Raw genomic sequence first — 20,103 nt, 5'->3', positions numbered from 1 at the left:
TATCAATACTTAAAAGTATTAACCTTTCAAAAAAATAAAAAAATCTTATAGATATTTTTCAAAAATACCTTGCATTGACGTGAGCATTTCTCATATTTTAATAAATATATATTTTCTTAGTTTTATTTCACAATCTCTTTTGAAAAAATTATTTAAAGGCTTTGGTGGAGGGACTTATTTTTAAATAGTCCCTAACTTTTAGTACTCTCTTAATAGTCTATTTAATAAAACTTTTCTTTATAATCAGTCTTTGAGCCTCACTCCTCACATTTCTCACAATTAAAACGTCAAATGTGCCTCAACCATTTATACTCACCATTTTTATCCAAAATATTGAATTATTGTCATCTCAATGAAGTTTAGAAGAGTTCATTATGAGATTAAGGATTTGAGAAGAAAGAAAAACCCATTTCAAGTATTTTGAAAATGTACATAGAAAATTAGGTTTTTTTTTTCTTGCTTCGTTTTTTTTATTTTTTTATTTATGGAAATCGATAATAAAAAACATGGTTCTTTTGCCTTGAAATCATCCGGACAAGTTGTTGTGTCAAGTTTTTAGTCGATTTTTTCATATATATTAGTTGAAAAAAATAAAAATGGATAGATTTTACATCATTGAGTTCGATAATTTTAAAAATTGTTGAGTTCAACAATAAAAGGTAATGACCTTGACAATAAATAAAAAGCGGTGAGATCGGCAATAAATAAAAATGTGACAAGCTTGACAATAAAAATGGTAACCTCAACGATAAATAAAAAGTGATGAGCTCGACAATAACAAGGGACCATTAAGAAAGATAAAAAAGTTTACTAAATGAACTATCAAGTTACCGTCCAAAATTCAAGGACTAATAAGAAAGAAAACCCTTCGCTAGGGTCCTTTAAGTAATTTTTTCATTTCTTTTACCTTCTAAGTCCTTTGGATTTTCTGTTATGTTTTTAGAAATGAAACCCTGTCCTTACTAACATAGTAAGATGGTTGTTTTGCTCGAATGGATTATCGCATAAGAAATTCAACACCATAGCCCCCTAAGTTTCATCGAAAAACTCAGATTTAAAAAATAAAAAAATAATTTCTTTTGAATTAGATCCAAGGTTTTGAAAATGGACGGTTACCAAACTTCAAAACGACTCCTAAACTTAAAAAAAATGAAATTAGACGATGAAAAATAAATATATATTTTACTTCTTTTTAAAAATCCATAGAATTTCGTCCTCTACAACCCCGATGCATCTGATCATGTTTTTGGATGCCAAGAGGTGAGCCCACGGACCCTTAGTAAGGCCTGGGGACTCTTATTAAAATAACAAGATTTGTTACAATGATTAAGACCAAAAAAAAAAAAAAAATCTATAAAATATGATTAAGGGATTAATAATAAAACTCCATGATTAATACAAATTGATATATCTACAAAATATTGTAACTCAATCAGTCCTTTTAACTCAACCTAATCCGTTATAAACTGAGATAAGCTTGGGTTGGGTAGCAAATTTCTTGAGCTGAATTGAGATTCAACATCTCATAATCGATTTTGGATTAGATTGGACCTTGGTATTATGTGAAAACTAGAAAATTCGTTGGCCTAGGGCTGTTGTAATTTGTGATGTTCCCTAATTCCGATGGCCTAAAACAGTCGAATTTCTCTCATCCTCCATTAATTTGATGGTTTCGACCCGTCGGAAGAAAAAATTGATAATGAAAAAATTGACGTCATGGTCTGTCAAATTTGATGGCCTTGGGCCATCGAATGTAAGCTTTTTTTCACGTTGTGTTACTTCGAGCTTGAATTAGATATTAAAGCAAAATTCCCTCAGCTTTGAGAGTAATCTATATAAATTTATGTAATTAGAAGTAACAAAATTAGTTATATTGAAGCATATTTAATATCTTAAATCAAGTTTCGTTGTGTGTACAAATTTTCTTTTAGCTTTGATTCTAATGTCCCTTTTTTTTTCTAAATAATTTTTTTGTTTATTGATTCTAGTTGTTAGAGTTCAACTCCCTCATCCATGCATTTATACTTTGATCTAGTCTTTATAAATTATTACAAAACTTTCTAGGCTAATTATGTATCTTTCCCTTTGATTATCTTTCTTTTATAATTTTTGACAAATTCTTAGGGTATCATATTTTTCCTCCTATATCATAAACGGGTATTAAAAGTCATGATATCTCTAAAGTTTGATGGGAGCTTTATATTAAAGGATACTACATGTCGATATTCGGATATGATGTCATGATTAATTTAATAGCTAAATCATGCTGCCACTTAATTTGTTAAAATGCACGTCACAATTTTGGGCACTAGATCTTGACATATAACCAATTGAGATTATTTTGAGAAATTCTTAGTTGCACCTCAGAATTGAAGGTAGAGTTGTGCTAGAGTGACTGTGCAAGACACTATGTTTCACATTATATTGATGTGAAGGCGTGCAAAAAGCCCTCGATGCTTTTCACTTGTATCTCGAAGAAATTAATTATGGTTCAGTATACACATCCACATTAGCTCAATGTGAAACACAATGTCTTGCGTAGTCACTTCAATATTTTCCTTGAAGATAACGAGTTTCGTTTTATTTATTTTTTAGATGTACTTAACTGCAATAATTCATGTACTTAAAAGATAAAAAATGTTCCTCCAATGATCATGGAAACATCATAATTGATTCAAATGGATCTTCGAGGTGCCAACTTAATTAAGTTGGTATTCTTGAAAGAGTCGTGATAGTCTGACTCTATTTTTTATATGTTCCCTTCACAGAACAATAGATCCCTTGCTTTGGGATACATAGGGACAAATCTTTATGGTTTTCTATGGTTCTGTAAAGGGAGCTTACAAAAAAAGAGAGTCAGATTATCAGATCTTAAGAAATGTTGATACCCTAGCCTAGTTCAAAAACTGTTGAACTTGCCGTCTCGAAAAATTAATCTTTTACTTGCCTCACAAAAATAAAAGGAATTTTTTTTTTATTCAAATGTATCCATTGAAACTCAATTGAGTTTTTCAAAATCTAAAAAAGAAAGGGTTACTTAATTTAGACATACTTGTCCATGTTTTGGTGAATATTTGAGATGCCCCCTATGATTTCAAACGGATGACAAACTCTCCCTTGATCGCACAGTCTATTTAAATCAACCGATGAAAAAAAAAAATTAAGTAACCTGATCTTCAATATGTAGTCATAAAATCTTGATATTTCTTTCCAATACTAGTTATCTTTAGTTTTTGAGTAAAAAATTTCACTTCTATCTTCAACCTTAAGATTCTATCTACATCAATTTTCAAACTTCAAGAGCAAGATAACTAAGCTAAAAACAAAGAGTGAGATATGAATTTTGGAGAAGTAAAAAAGCATCGAATTTTGGTAAAAGTAAAAAAATAATAATAATAATAATAATGATATTTTACAATGGTTAAGTTGGATTGAAAACAAGATTAAATAGATAAAAAAAAATATTTGAAGAAAGAGATTGAAGAATTTGAAAATGACATAAATATGTATGTAAGTCAAGGGTTATTGGATAGTGGTTGAAGATGATAGTATTTAAGTCATTTGTCATTAGTCTATAAGAGGAGACCGAGGTCAAACGGCTGTTATCAGTACGAAAAACATAGAGGGGGGTACCTCAATTCTAAAAAATTCACATTGGAAAATGGAAAACGCCTCCATTTCCACTTGACTCAACTCGGTCATCGACTCAGCCTGAGTTATAAAATCATTGACAAATGGTCAAACAAGACTGCATGATGATAGTGGGTTGATCAAAAGGCTGATCTTAGCTGCCAGTGGACCTACGGATCAACGAATAAGATTTATCTGTTATCTGATCAACCCCAGCCCTACACGTATCAGTCATAATCGAGTTTCTAAGCTTTTACTTTGCATGCTTCATCATCATTCATGCATTTTTTTCATATATATTTATTTTGCGATTTTTAATTACAACAATTCTTATAAAAATATGTTTCTTCATTAAATCTTTATATTTTTGAACGAAGAGCTTTATATCAAATTATTAAACAATATTTAAAAAAATATATATATTATCAAAATTATATTTACTCGAAGAGAATGCTCAGTCAAAGTAAGCTTTGACTGACATTGAGAGACACGAGGATTGTGTTTTCGTGGATCCCCTCCTTTTGTCTCTCAAATCTCCTATACACCTCGAATTATTACGCGAGGTCCACTTCACCCTCACCCTTTAAATTACAGAACTACCCTTATCTTTTACCGAAAATCCTCCTCGCTTATATTGCATGTTGCACTGTTTGTTCGTTTGTATTTTTTTTTTGTTCAGTGGTCCCAAAAACTGTTTTGATTTCTGTTGTGAAAATGACCAATCACTCCTTCCACCTAATCCAGTAGACCACAAAGAAAGCAACAACAAGAAGAAGAAGAAGGTGTGGGCGTCATCTCTAGACGAGATCTGTCTTCATGTTTAAAATGACCAAAATGCACTTCATCAATCATCACCACCCTTTTCAAGATATCGAGAGCTAATTTAAACAAATCTTCTCTCATGGTGTAGTTTGGACTTTGGACTGTCAATTAGATGCATTAACCCGACCCGTTCAATTAAAAAAATATAACAATTTAGAACATCGTTGTAAGCCCCCTAAAAAGGATAAAACTCATTATTTTTAAGTCCATTAAATTCAAGCCGGACAGGGACTTAATAATATGTTTTTGTATGAAAATGACAAAGCGCATAATTTTTTTATTTTATAAAGCTCATAATTTTTAAGACCATTAGATTTAACTAGGATTACGACGTAACTCTATGTATTTGCTTGAGAGCGATAAAGCTTGTAATTTTTCAGCCCATTATATTTAAGTTGGACTGTGACATAACAATATGTATTTGAAAGGGAACGATAAAACTCCTAATTTTTAAGTCGATTAATTACAAGTCTGGACTAGAGCCAAACGATACGTATTTTGTCTCATACAACATGTCGATGAAGGCACGTACCTTCCATTAATTGTTTCGATATCCTTCTATCACCATTGTGGCACATTGGCTTCAATGGGGCCATCCACATGTGTGTTGTAGTAGATGTAAAATAGAACGACAAATGAAACTAAAACATAACTTTATACCTTAATTAATTATAAATATGGTTACGAAGTATATTTAATACATCTACATGGATCAAAACTGCTGCAATAAATCTGCCTCATAGATTTATCCAAAGTTAATATTTAAAAAAAAAAAATCAAAATAGGTCTATAGTGACTGATAAGTAAAAATATCAGAGAGAATACATTTATATACCAATTTTTCTATTTCCACACAAAATAATTAAATTATATGTGATGTCTAGGATACATGTAGTAATTCTATTTTTTTTTTAATGATCAAACCTCATTCTATTTCTTCTTCTCCAAAGTTATTCCAATTGGTTTTCTATTCAAGTTAGAAGAGCTCTTCAAGATCTGAAGGAATTGAGGTACGATCACAGTGATTTTGAAGCAAATCTAAGCTTGGTTCTCAGAGTTACTCCTTGTTTATTCATTTTGTTTGATTTCTTTTTTGTTTTCTACTAATTAATTATGGGGTTATAAATAAAAGTTGGTGATGTAATATAAGCTCTCAAAAAAAAAAAAAAAAACATATATATTGAGTTTCAAATATGATCTTCAACGGATAAAGGTCGATCTAGAATCATGATTAGAGTAGTCTCGAAATTGATATGATAGGTAATGGATTGAAACCTTATCTAATCTCAAAATTAGCATCCAATGACAAGAAGATCAGAATGGGGCCAGGTAAAAGTTGATTAGATATTCAAAATATATAAAATAATTTAAATACTTTCTCATATTTTAAATACTCAATCCAAAGATATCGAAACAAAACAATTCAGATTCTGAGTATGATCCGATCCATTGACAACCCTAGTGCACACAATAAAAATGCTCAAACTCTACAATAAAAATAAGATTCGTGCTAGAGTAACTCAAGATTGTATCTCATATTTTACATGGCTCATCTATGATTCCAATACACTTTCACGTCAGGATGTGTGATATGAGGTACAATCTGGAGGTCACTTCAGCATTATTCTTAAAATAATACAATGAAACTGTTTTTTCTTTTTTTGTTGTGAATAGGCCCACCTAAGGTTGGGCCTAACATTCATGAGATCAATGATCCTGAACGAAAAAAATGTGTCACATGAAATTTTGGGATAATTTGGATTGTATCGCACTACGTCGTATCATTATATCATACATATTGTATAAATTATTGTAAAATATTCATAAAGTTTTTTTTGTGTGTGTGTGGTATCATATTGATATTTGTTGATTATGATGTTAGTATTGTTAGCTGTTTGATTGATATAATTAATTAAATGGAAGACAGCTAGCTAATAGAATGGAGAGTTGGTGAGAAGAGAATCTTTAATATTTCTATGTAAAACTAAAAACGATTGATGGTGAAGCTCCAAGACCTAAGAAGCTCGATCATATCCAAAAGTTTTAAAATGTTAATTGTCTTGATGGGAGTCACTTTTTTGTCCCCTCACACTTGGACACAATATATATGTATTCTCTCCTTTCTCCATGGTTTCTCTCATTATTACCATGTACTCAGCATCTCCATAACCCTAGTTATAATTATAATTGGAACACACGTGCATGACCAATTGATCGCATCCGAGGCAGTAGGGGGCTCACGTGCGGTATTTCATTATGGTTTCTAGAATTTAATTGATCTTATCACACACGTGGGAGGCATAAGCATGCCAAGTGGCTTTCTTGATTTTCTTTACATGGTTTCAATTTTATATATTTTGCTCAAAGAGACATTATATATATATAAGGTGACAACTCTTTTAAAATAAGTATTATGGTATGGAGCAGAATTGGTGAATTGGAAAAGAATTATGTTGTAGATCATATCTTCACTTGAACATAATGTAGAATTTAGGGTTAAGGATTTAGTAATCTTTAGAAAAATTTAAGCAAAATACAATATATATATATATACACGTTTGTCATATGTGGCTTAAAAGTTTTGGATTGAGTTGTATATATATATATATATACACGTTTGTCATATGTGGCTTAAAAGCTTAAAAGTTTTGGATTGAGTTGTATATATATATATATATATACACGTTTGTCATATGTGGCTTAAAAGTTTTGGATTGAGTTGATTTTTGGTGAGGATGATCTTTTTGGTAAGAATATCATCCTCACTAAAAATTAGACGAATCTGAAACTTCTAAGTCTATCAAAAGAGGTTTACAATTCTGAATCGTCGATTTTTTATCGAAAATTTGTAAACCACTTTTGATGGACTTAGAAATTTCAAATTCAACTAATTCTTTATAAGAATGATCTTCTCACCATAGAGATCATCCTCACAAAAAATCAACTTAACCCAAAACTTTTAAACCACATAAGACAAACGTGTTAACTCCCTAATGTTGGATGTCGAACGCTATCCTATATATATATATATAAATTTTGTAACATTTTCTGATTTATTTGAGCAGCCGCTGAAGTAGCTATTGTTTCATCAATTCATCGTAACAGAAAATCAACTCGTATCAATCAATCGAATTTTTTGAATAAATAGTGGTAATCATATAAATGTGATAATCATATAAATTAAAGAATAGAATATTCACCAATTCAAATCGGTATGTACCACATAAACGTATGACCATGTTTGCTAAAACATACGAAATCAAAGTATCTTGGCGCTTTCTCCTGAGCAGATCCAGAAGTAGATTGATTAGAAAACAATTCTGGGAAATCATTGATTCGTCTGGTATCTACAATATATGATTTATTTTTCAAAAAATTATAAATCAAATGTCATATTCAGTAAAGATTTATGATACACGTATAAAGTGTACTCAATGTTTACGAGCTTGTACGACAGATGTATTAGAAATGATAACTTGGATTTTACATTTAAATGGTCTGGAACATTTATTTTTTCCATTGGTTTTTCATGAGTCAAATCTGTTGAAGGATCGCTCTAATCTCAAAATTCTTCATTCCACTCACAGCCCTCCAATTGGTTACCTCATCGGAGCACTACACAAAGTACAAATCTTAAAAGAAACCACACAAATAACTTGTAGTAGCCACATTCAATTCAATTGTCACATAGATGGGATAGCCTCAAATGTCCCAATGTGTCAAACCCATCCCACATGCATGTATCTAACTCATGTTTGCATCAATTGAACTAATAATTCATGAAAAGAATTGATTAGATTGGTTGTATGTGATTCAAACATTTACCTGTTAGTGAAGAATTTTTATGAGTTTGACACAAACTTGTGTAGAAGTACCCAAATCATGTTATTGGATTTCGAACTTCAACTCTTGAGCTTTTGTTTAGAATTATTGATATTCATATTTTTACTCAACCATATAATTTATCAACATGTAAAGTGAAACTAGAGTGCATTAAAAGCAACACAACTAGAGAAGATATATGATACCAAATATGTTAGAGAAATTTATTTATACAAAGATTAATTCGAAGATGAAGATTATTTAGTTATAATCTACATTTAGAAATAAGGTACAAATATAATTGTGCAGAATATTTTTCATAAAGCTTTAGGGATTGACACATGGCACATTGGGATTGTAAACACGAGGAGGAATGCCAAGAATAGTGGAAGGGTAGACCACCAAAACTCGAAGAATAAGGGATAGTAGATCGAGGGAATATTTGGTCAAATGAATCTCCGAAAAGTCAAGGACAGCAAAAACAAAATTTTGAGGGGTGGAAGGGAAGATCCCCCAATACAAGGAATGAATGAATATGGAATGAGGGATAAATACAGTCCTAAAAAGAGGAAACCACTAAAACAAATAAAGATGAGTTTAGAAAGGAGATTATAAAAGATTCTATGGATTGAACTCTATAAATATGAGGGTAATGAGCACTAAAAAGGTATGCAATTCCTCCCCCTAAAATGTTTGTACCACTTTTGTACTTAGGTTCTGACTTAGGCGATGGAGAGGCATTGTTGTAGGCACACCTAAGAATAGAGGAGGGCGAAATCATTAATATTCATTATAAATCCCAAGATAGTGCAAGTTTTTGCATCTACAATAATCATTCTTGACCAGTTTGGGAAGCGTGTTGAATACATGGAGAATGCATGGTTGGGAGGAGCTTGATTACTTAATTAGAAGTTTTGACTTATTTACAAGTTTTAGTTTTTATGCTTAATTCATATACTTTAGATTAGTTCTTTTAACTATCCAACTATGCACAAGTTTAAAAAGATTTTGAATGTTTGAACACAAATATACTCAAAACCATTCTCGTGAGTAGTGAGGACCAAATCCATCATTTTGACTATTGGGTTTGTGCTTGAAATGTTCTGCATTTCATCTCAAAGGGAAGAAGATGCCAAGAGAACACCTACAGAAACTTAATTGTACTCAGAAGCATTTGGAGGAACCAATGAAAGATCATTTGGTGTCTCCTACTCCTCTACTGACATTCCAGTATTATTGAGAGAGACTTGGTCTGTATTTATGTCTTAATTTACGGGTGCTTGTGCTTCCACACTTGTGGGCTAAGTGACGAAGAATAAGACAATTACTTTAACAAATTTGTTCTAACCACAAAGCTGAAGTCATTTTCTTATCCTGCATGTAGCTCCTATTGGTTTCCTGCAAAAGTGTGAAGTGCTTCCAGAGTTTTACCAAATGATAAATTCTCTGAAAAGTGTCTTCGAGTGCAAAATGTGTGAAAATCATGCATTTCAGCTCTTAAGTACTTCAGTGTCCCTTTCAAGATTACAGACTATAATACAGGTTTCTCAAGTAATTTGAGACAAGTAGCAAACCACGACCACGACGAAGTTCTCAGGAACTCGGGGTGTATCTTACCTAATGGCAAATAATCTAACAACCATAGGTTATTTTTATGGATGAAAAATAGTGTACAAAAAATGCAAAAAATTAAATGAAATTACATGAAAACATTCATCGATCAGTCATTGTAAATCAAATAGTGAATTAATTGGGGTCCATCGGATAAACTATAAATCCAGAATGAATCAATAAAACAAAGAAAGAAAAGAAAAAAACAATTTTATAAAACCCCGAACTCAACTAGAGCCCTGACCGCCTCTTAGGGTCGAACTAGAGCTTAACCAAGCCTGCGAATTGAGGCTAAAAGCCTAAAAGAGTATGCCACATGGCTTTCCCTGGGGAATTATACAAATTATGTACATTCTTGTAAATCCAAATTATTATTCTATCCTTCAGATTTGATTTGATGATTATGGTGTTAGCTGTTTGACGTTATATTAAACACATGACAGCTTAATTTAGGGGAGGGTGGAGTAGGTATAGAGATTCTCTATTTTTTTATACATAAACAAAGAGATTGATTCCAAGCCCTAGACCCTAAACTCCAAGCCCTAATTTCATCCAAAACTTTTTAATATTATCTTGATGGGGCTACTTTTTGTCTCCTCACACATAGACACCATTTCTCCCACTCTTCTCTCAATTGTTTCTATTATTATTACCCTCTTCCATATCATTAATCCAATTCACACAACATGAAAAAAAATCATATCCGATGGTCCAAGGCCGTCAATATTTTTTAACGGGCCGAAATCATCAAATTAACGGAGGATGGGAGAAATTCAACGGCTCTAAGCTGTCTAATATGGAAACATAAAAAATTTCAATGGCTCTTAAGAGTTGAAATTCGATTTCTAAAATTCATGGGCCTTGGCCTGTCGAATTTTCCAGTTTTGACGTAGTGTAATAAATCACATCCAAGGCTGCATGGCTCCCTCACATGCGATTTGGGTCATGGTATCTAGAATCTAGACTGATCACCTCACATGTGAGGGACAACATGCAAACATGCCATGCTGATCTACTCTTATATTGTTCCAATTCTGTAAGGTTTTTCCAAAGGAGACAATGGGAAGGAGTTCAATAATGGGAACAAGGTGAAGGAGACTTGACTTGGTTTGGTTGGATTCCAGTCAATATAATTAGAACTAATCCCTTTAAAGAGAATGTTAACGTACAATGCAAGTATTGAATGTTAGTAACCTTCAATATCATGTTTTGTCATCAATTATGCATCTAAAAAGTAATTTTATTTTTTTCTTTTAATTAAAAAGGGATTTTATCCTTATTATGTGAATGACAATTTTTAAATATAATAAAATCTCCTGTAATATTTTCTTTTTCGAATAATAAAATTTAATGTATCAAGCTTGTTTGTAATTTACTTCTTATCATATTATAGTCTATTAGTATCACGAACAAAAAACCAAAAACAAAATCCCAAATACCTTTTGATTATAATAAATAATTGATTTGATTACCAAGTGTCTATTTTCTGAAAGGGGTCGTATTATAAATCAATCAAATCTTCTCTTCAATAAATTTTTTGTCATTGAAAGCCGAAGGATTTGCATACGACACCTCAAGATATGAGCTTGTTTGTTTGTTTATTTTATTTTATGACGGTGGTTCTGGACCCATAGGCAAGGTAACTAACCTCTTAGAGCACCATATCTTACCCAAACCCCCCAAGTACATGCAATACCTCAAAAACCAAGTAAGCAGGAATAAATCCCCGTGGGTGGCCAATGAGGGGGTTTGAACTCAAGATCTCTCCCTTTTTAGAGGGATGCCTTGGCCAATGCGCCCAACACTCATTCGTTAAGATATGAGATATGAGTGATGAAGCGTATCCAGTTGTCTTCTCCAATCATTAAAATATTTTTGATGGGTAATCAACAAATTCTACTCTGAACGCTTAGTTCAATTTCACTTACTACAAAATTTTGACTTGGATCAGAGATGATCATCTATGTTTGCCCTCGTCTTTCTTCCTTTTATAACCAGTTATAGGGGATGCTAGTGAGTTACAAACTCCAATTATAATATCTAAGACCATGGCCTGGTTGACAAACTCCCAATCACTTGAAGTCATGCCATACATGCCAAGGTCTGGGCTTGGTTGGTCATCACCACCATCTTCATGATTACCTTTTGAGGAATTATCTTTGAGCGGATCCCCATTTTGTCAAAAACCCTTGTTTGCGCAATCTTTCTTGGTGATGTGCCCATGTTCCCAACTGCATAACTGGGGAAGTCTCATGTTTGCATTGGGGACATATTACAATTCTTAAGACCATAGAAGTCCCAAGTCAGAATATTTGTTAACAAACTGCAACCCTGCGCATGCCAAATTTCAAATATGTTTGCTTGCATTTTTACAGATAACATCATGGTATAAATTACACAAATTAGCTTTCACCCATTCAAAAGCGTCACATATGCCAGTATTAACTACTAGGTCATGCCATAAGATTCAGAGTCAGTGATTTGATCAGCTCCAAGAAAAGTAGTGCAATCGATAGAGAGATGAATGGTGGGTGAGGGGGTGGGGGACCAAATCCATCATTTTCACTCATGGGTTTGATCTTGTAATGTTTCTGCATTTTATCTCAAAAGGAAGAAGAAGATGCCAAGAGAACACCTTCACAGACTTAACTGTACTTGGAAGCATTTGAAGGAACAAAACAAAGATCATCTGATCACTCATCACTCATCACTCTTAATCTCTCTACTCATCATTTCGGTATTATTGAGAGAGGCTTTGTCCGTATTGATATCTTCATTAGCGGGAGTTTCCACAATGGCATGCTAAGAGACGAAGAACAAGACGTTTTTGTTTAAACAATTTTGTTCTAACCACAAAGCTCAAGTCATTTTCATTGCTTGTAGCTCCAATTGGTTCCCTCTAAAAAGAATCATGGGTCGCCATCTCTACTTGTATTTTTTCAAAGATAGTTGTCATATTTGCTTTGGTTCATCTCAGATTCATAGGTAATAGATGGGTACAAGTGAGAGTAGTGTAATCTGAGCATCATATCTTTAATTTACTACATTGTAAATAGAATTTTGAGAAGGAATATACAAGGACACTGAACAAAACAAAGATTGATACTTCACTAGTGATCTAACTCTTTAAGGTTTGAGATTTCTTGGACCAGGCCAGTCCAAAGGCCTTAACAATACTAGAAAGAGTAGGCTTGGGCCCGCTTTTATAGGTAAAACATAAGCCCAATATTATTTCCCCATCAACTTTTATTTATTTATTTATTTATAGAAAATCTATTAATGGAATATATACACCAAAATATATGTCTAAAAAGGGCAAAAAGAAAAGAAGTTGATGTCACAATATTGACACTAATTTCAATTATGTTAGTAGAGGAAGTCTTGTTGAAAGCCGATCAAGGTAATATGTTTGGTCTTTGGTTGTCATATAGTTCAGAGGGAAGTCTCACAACGATCTCGATTGTAATCCCAAGTAATAACTTTAGTTCGATTGAATCTCTTGCAATAATGTTCCAAACATGCTCATATTGTATGGAAATAACTAAATACCAATGAGGGTGGAAGTGCATTAGAAGCACAAAACAAGGATAAATAAAAATGAGCCATTATTCAACAAGTTGATGTCTACAACTTCAAAAAATTGGAATTCAAATTTTAAAAAAGAAAAAAGAAAAAGAAAAGAAGAAGCAATACATTACCAATCTAAATCCTGTAATCTGTGTGGTGCTTGTTATGGTTCTTCATGAACTCCCAATTGTAACTGTGAACCATATGCTTTGACAACAATTGAAATGCTCGCGATCTGAAACTGTTCCTTAATGGAGACTATAGTAATTTATCATTCCATAACATCACTTAGCTAAAAGACCAATTCATAAACTTAATTATGAGATTTGATCTTTGTAGAAAATTATCAGTTAAAAATAAACACCGATGAAAGCGCAAGATAAATCAGTATATATGTGCATAATGCCAACCATTATCCCATAACATCCTTCTGAAATTTGTTTTTGAACATCAAAATCATGTTGAGCCTAGCATGATTTCGAAAGCCCATGCTATTCATTATTCCATAAATGCCAATTTGAAATTTGGTTTTGTGCATCAAAATCAGGTTGGGTGCAAACATGACATCAAAAGTGGAATTAAACAGGACAAACCATATATTAATTAAATGCAAGAAAGAAAAGCAATACGTTTTGAGAGAACATAATAAAATCCCAAGACTCTGCACCACAACCATTGGTAGATTCTACCTAGTACTGGCTAATGCAATTTCAAGTCTCTATTTTACTCATTACAACTGCCATCATCATCTTCAATCCATTTCTTTCTATCACCACGATACCTAAAGCCTCCGGCTCCAATAACACCAGTATTGCCACCACTACAGCCATCATTGCTATGCCTCTACCACTGTTGTTAAAAATTGAGAAAAGAATCATTGGTGATTATGTAGACAATGATAAGGTGGTAGACCTAAGATGTGGTTAGTCTACCCCCATACCTGTAGACATGGATGGTTCAACACTCTTTTTTGTTTTTTGTTTTATCCTTCGGTGCTTGTGAGATATGAACCCAGGTCTATTATGATATCATCACCCAGAGACTACCAACTAAGCTAGCTAGCACCTGCAATTCTATGCTCTTCTCATTCCTTGCATTTTAGTGTGGAACTCATGCCAAGAGTACGCGACAAAAATATCACTAAATACTTATAAAATATATAACTTCATCAAACTGCAATTCTATAGCTAAGGAAAGTAGCCATCATCTAATCGCACATTATATATAGAAATTCAAAATTTCCTAAATTCTGTAAAATTTCTAAACCGCATATAGTTCTCTTCACTAGATATATCTAGAATCCTACACATATTCTATGGCCTTCATTCTTCATTGCTAATCCCTAGAGTGTGCAACAAACCCCAATCCTAATTTTCAAAATCACCCCAAATTATAAATCAGAACAAGAACTCACATCAAACTGCTATGGACATTCAAAATTAAGTTCTAATTATTAGACATGAGATGCAAAGAAAATGCATAAAAATTCAACTATCACAAAAGCAATGAAGTTAGCATACTGAATTGATAGCAAGAAGTTTGACGATGATCTCCACATTTGCAAAGTATAAAAAAACAACCAATTAGTTAAAATTCCTGATCTGAAACAGAAATTAAAGCGTAACCTTCCTCTCAAATCTGGCTCCATGCCATTTAAATATACGAATTAATAGTAGAATCAAATAAGATATTTTATGTACTCCAATGTTTTTATAACTGTACAAGGATAAATGTCGACAAGCAATAGTTTTCTTTGTTTGGGAGAACAAGAAGCCTCTCTCTTTAATCTATACAGATAACCCCTGAAAGAACAAAACAAAATTGCCACACCACATTACAAGGTTAAGGGATTGGAAGGAGTGTAAACAATAGGAATTCTCGACATGGTCATGTTCCCCATGAGCACGTTAGGAGCCACGCTATCCTCCCCCTCAAATGGTTTAACCTGCACCACCTTCTCTGGCACAACCTTATCCCCATCTAGCTTAGCCAACACCTCAAAATGCATCCACAGCGACTCCGGCTTCGTCTTCCATTCAGGAAACCCCTTCCAATCTATACCATCTTCCACCTTCAAGTTTTTCTCCACTTGGAATACCATCTTCACAAAAGTCTGCGCAGAAGCATCTGCCTTCAACAACTTGAATGATCCTTCCTCCTTAGCCTTGTCACCCAGCACTGAGTACAACAGTGACTCGAATCCACGAAGGTTATAATTCGACCCATTAAGTGATACCAGAGGCCACATTGTAGTGAACCTATCTGGTGCTAACAACGCCATCCCTTCTTCACCATTGCTGATGGGGACAGCTTCAACTGCTTTGGTTCTTGAGGGGGAGGAGAGCTCAACAAGACCTGGTGCTAGAAGCTTGAGCTTGAGCTTGTTATTCACCGAAGAGGATGAAGAGGAAGGGGAGGCTAGGGAAGTGGGTCCAACTATACGAAGGGAGAGAAGTGAGCCCCCTTGGTTACGAGAAGCATGGTGGAGATAATCAGCGAGAGTTAAAATGCCCGAGGCAAAGCCACTGTGGCTTCGGTTTAAGGGGAGTGGGAGGTCAAGTGGGTGGCGTAGGCTAATGGATTTGGCGCCCTTAACTGTCACCACTGCACCGTCTGCTAAGATCACTTTCTTTAGTACACCCGCATCCACATCGTGCTGCAAAAAATCAAGAACAGAATGTATATTTTCCCTAAATTAGAATTAAATTGATGGTATGGGTGGAATTTTACAAGCTCATATCTTAATTAAATTAGAATCCTCAAAAGCCTACCAAAATTATGACCTTTAGCGTAATGGAACCTTAATCAACTACAATTAGGGGAAAAAACAGGGATTAAATTGATGGTATGTGTAGATTTCTACGAGTTCATTCATGATTAAATTATAATCCCTAAAAACCTGGCAAAATTATGACCTTTAGAGTAATGGGGCCCTAATCTACTACAATTAGGGAAATAATAGAGAGATTAAATTGATGATATGCTAAGAATTAAACCTGCTCACATCTTGATCTAAAATAAAAACCAAAATCATGCCCTAAAGAGATTAAATTAGAATCCTCAAACACCTGCCATAATCATGACCATTAGAGCAATGGAACCCTAATCTACTCCAATTAGGGAAAATAATAGAGAGATTAAATTGATGACATGCGAAGAATTAAACCTGCTCATATCTTGATTAAATAAAAATCGACAAATACCTACCAAAATCATGCCATAAAGAGCAACAAAAACCCTAATTAACTATAATTAAAAAAAAAAAAAAAAACAGAGATTGGAAACTCACTGGAAGAGAAAGCCTCATGTCCTTCGCATCTTGAATCCATAACTCCATTGGTCCAGCTAATTGAAACGGAGCCAAAACAGGCAAAACAGGTTCGTCCAATCTCCGACTCTCCACCAAGCCGTTATCCTCACCTGGTTCAGACGAAGAACCCTCAGTCCGAAAGATCGGGAGATCCACGTATTCCCATCGAGTCACGTCTTCAAGAAGCCTGAACGGAAGAACCTTGTTATCAACTTCTATCTCGAATTCGTAACCTACAGATCTCCCTACCAACGCATCCCTGATATCGAAACCAGAGATCTTGAAATCCTTCGCTTGAAACCCTAATCCTTTCACGATTGCTTCTTTCAAATCCTGAACAAAACAAAACAAATCAAATCAAAATTAGTTGAATCATACAAAAAGATCGAAACCTTGAAACTACGATGAAGCGAATTACTTACAGAAATCGCTTTAGGATACGAAGGATTCGTGTTTCCTGTCGAAAACAGAGCATTCGAAGATCCGATTGTGAGGAGGATCAGAAATCCCGCCAGAAATCCTGATCGAAGACCCATCATCAGATCAAGAGATTGAAAAAAAAGAGAGAGATCAGATAACTCTCACATATTATGAATTTGGGATTATATAGATGAGTTAGATTCTTTATTCGTTTCCAATTAGAACTAGGAATAGGATGTTAGAAGAGGTTTCTAGAATCAAGAAAATTAGTGATGGAGAAACTTTAGATATGCTGACGTGGAAATATTGGCCAATGGGAAGCCAGAGAATGATGTGAGGCGAAAGATGATTGGATGGGATTCGTTGTTCTTTGGTAATTAAAAAAAAACGGTAATACCTACTTGTCTTTATCAAATTTTTGATAAAGACATCTTAAAAAGCCACGTGCCAAATTCTTTTGATCCACCAATTCTCGTGATCCACGAATTTTTAATCTTTACGGAGTTCAAAATTTGTATCCATTTCCAGCTATAGTGACCGACCACATGTGCAAAATCTCGCAGAGACAAACGGGATGACTTGGACGATATTTTGAAAATCTCAACTTAATCAATAAAATCAACTGGAATTTTATATATTTTAATTAAAATAATTGAAATTTTAAAATTAAAACATGTATTATTTAAATAAAATATGATTTAATGATTAAACATCTTCGAATCTATCGCATTTATATAAAAAAAAAACTTATGATTATTTTTACATAAATATATAAGAATAAATAAGTATCACACGAGTTAAATGGTTTATCTAATCCGAGATAACTCGGTCTTGTCCATGGACATCAAAACGAGTTTTTAAACCATGGTAAAGATTGATCTTGGTTAGTGAAATAATCGAAACCACTACTAGCTTTTCTCATGTATGGTTGAGTGACAATTTGGTAACAGATGCGTGGGCTAGATGCCTATTGTGTTTGTTTGAATCGATCTATGTACGACCCTTTAATTACCCATCACATGTCTTGTGTGGGTCGACGTGTGTGACCCCATGATTAGTCTCGACAATGTGTGAGGACAACTAGGTTAAAAAAAAAAATTGCACCTTCATAACCATTGATGTTCTTCATCCAGTTACCCGTGAATCAAACTCCTTGAAACTCTTCGTTGAGTGATTGGACTATTGGAGTATCAATGGATGTACCTTTTGGAAGATAGAGTTGCATGTGTTGGGAGGTTTTGCAATATTCTAGAAATGAAATTTTGGTTGTGCACAGAAATTAAATGTTAGGAAAATAGGAGCAATCAAACCAAGAAATGAATCAAAATAAAAAACACAAATCACACAGAAAAAAAACACATAAATTTACGTGATTCCCTTTAGATTGAGGTATGTCTAAAGATGCACACCGATTCTAATATATGAAACATGAATTCGCCAAGATACAAGAATTCTCTCTTCTCTCAAACCCTCTCCAGCTCTCAAGAGAGATAATAAACATAAGATCAAAATTACAGTAAAAAAACCATTTTATAGTTGGCCCAAAAATGGGCCTGAATTTGCAATCCAAAAGACGAATTCGAGTTGTCATGAGCATTCTAGCTAGTACCAAGCCTCCAACTCCTTTCAAACAGATCCTCTATGGTGGGCTTGGGCTAAGTTTCGAGCTTTACAATAACTGGGAGTCTCCAACTATTTACCTCTGTTATTATAGGGCATGGGGCAGAGTTTATAAGCAAGTTATTGGTATAGAGGCCTCTTAATTATCTAAGAATAAATGAAGAAATTGGTTTTCCATCTGTCATAAATAACTTGCTGGGAGGTTTTTTATGGGGCAGATTTGCACATTATCTTGTTATCTTCCAGATCTTCAACGTTGTTCAGATGGGCTTTATTTTATATGGGCAGATTTGCCCAATTTGCAGTCCTACATATGATTCAATTTTTAGAAATTAAACCAAAGTAAACAAGACACATGGTTTTATAAACAACCGAGCTTGCAATATGGGATGATGATGATGGCTATTCTCATGCATTTGTTGCTTAGTACTTGTGTTGATAATGGGCCTGTCAAGGCAAAGACATGCCAATTAACACAATGAAGACTGAAAGTCAAACTGGTATAGGCTCAATAGACTAAAAATCTGTCTCAACTCCCAAGCCAAGTCTTGCAAAGGACTTCTGTGGGGCCTGAATTCGGTCTAATTATAATGTCACTTAATAATGTTTAGGTTTGGCGTGGAGATCCAAGACCAACACCAAACCATGGGTCGAATTTTTGGACCCAAGCCCAAGGTTTGGTGGGGGCGGGAATGCACTTGTAACTAATGGAAATGGCTAATGATTAGGCTCACAAGTTCAAGGGCGTAGCCCGTGACTTCACGACGTAATCACTTTTGTTTTTTATGTTGTGTATCATTTATGTTCGTTTATTTTATTTCATCGTCAATCAATTCATAAAGTTGGGCCTAAATCCACTCCAACTAATTAATTTGCAGAAATCATGGCAGATCACAAGCAAGTCATATTTAATCGATGTACATATATAAAACCATTTTTCATCAATCAACAATGATTGGGTTTAGTGTTCAAGTCCTTACTTCAAAATGGAGATGTCTTGAATTCAAACAACAATTTAATAATTTTATTTTAAATAATCTTAAATAATTTAATATTATCCTACTTAAATCAATTAATTCAATCTAATTGAATTCAAATATAGATTTAATGAAAATAAAATGGTTCAGATATGATTTTAATTAGTTGAATCTAGATATAAATTAGTCTGAGAAACTCATATCTAACCCAAATTCGACCCGTTTAAATCCTACCTATTCCGCTCCTAATTTCATCAGAATTGTTGTGCTTTTAATAAAAGTTGGTGTGAATATAGAATATCTCAGACTAAAATTACTAACTTA

General features: G+C 33.6%; 1 protein-coding gene across 1 annotated transcript; it reads right to left on the bottom strand.

Moving 5' to 3' along the window:
- Positions 1-15,125: 15,125 nt before the first annotated feature.
- On the bottom strand, positions 15,126-17,372 carry TIN1 (tunicamycin induced protein). The gene is made up of 3 exons (XM_086435276.1): positions 17,185-17,372; positions 16,742-17,095; positions 15,126-16,108 (listed from the first exon to the last, which is right to left on the bottom strand). The coding sequence occupies exons 1-3, from the start codon at positions 17,299-17,301 to the stop codon at positions 15,287-15,289; spliced, it is 1,293 nt and encodes a 430-aa protein (XP_086291402.1). The 5' UTR covers positions 17,302-17,372; the 3' UTR covers positions 15,126-15,286.
- Between the last annotated feature and the right edge of the window lie 2,731 nt (positions 17,373-20,103).

This window comes from Akebia trifoliata, chromosome 3 (assembly GCF_017979445.1).
Source record: "Akebia trifoliata isolate Shusen 1 chromosome 3, ASM1797944v1, whole genome shotgun sequence".
Taxonomy (NCBI): domain Eukaryota; kingdom Viridiplantae; phylum Streptophyta; class Magnoliopsida; order Ranunculales; family Lardizabalaceae; genus Akebia; species Akebia trifoliata.
The sequence above is the reverse complement of the archived record's forward strand: the minus strand, read 5'-3'. Positions and strand labels throughout refer to the sequence as shown.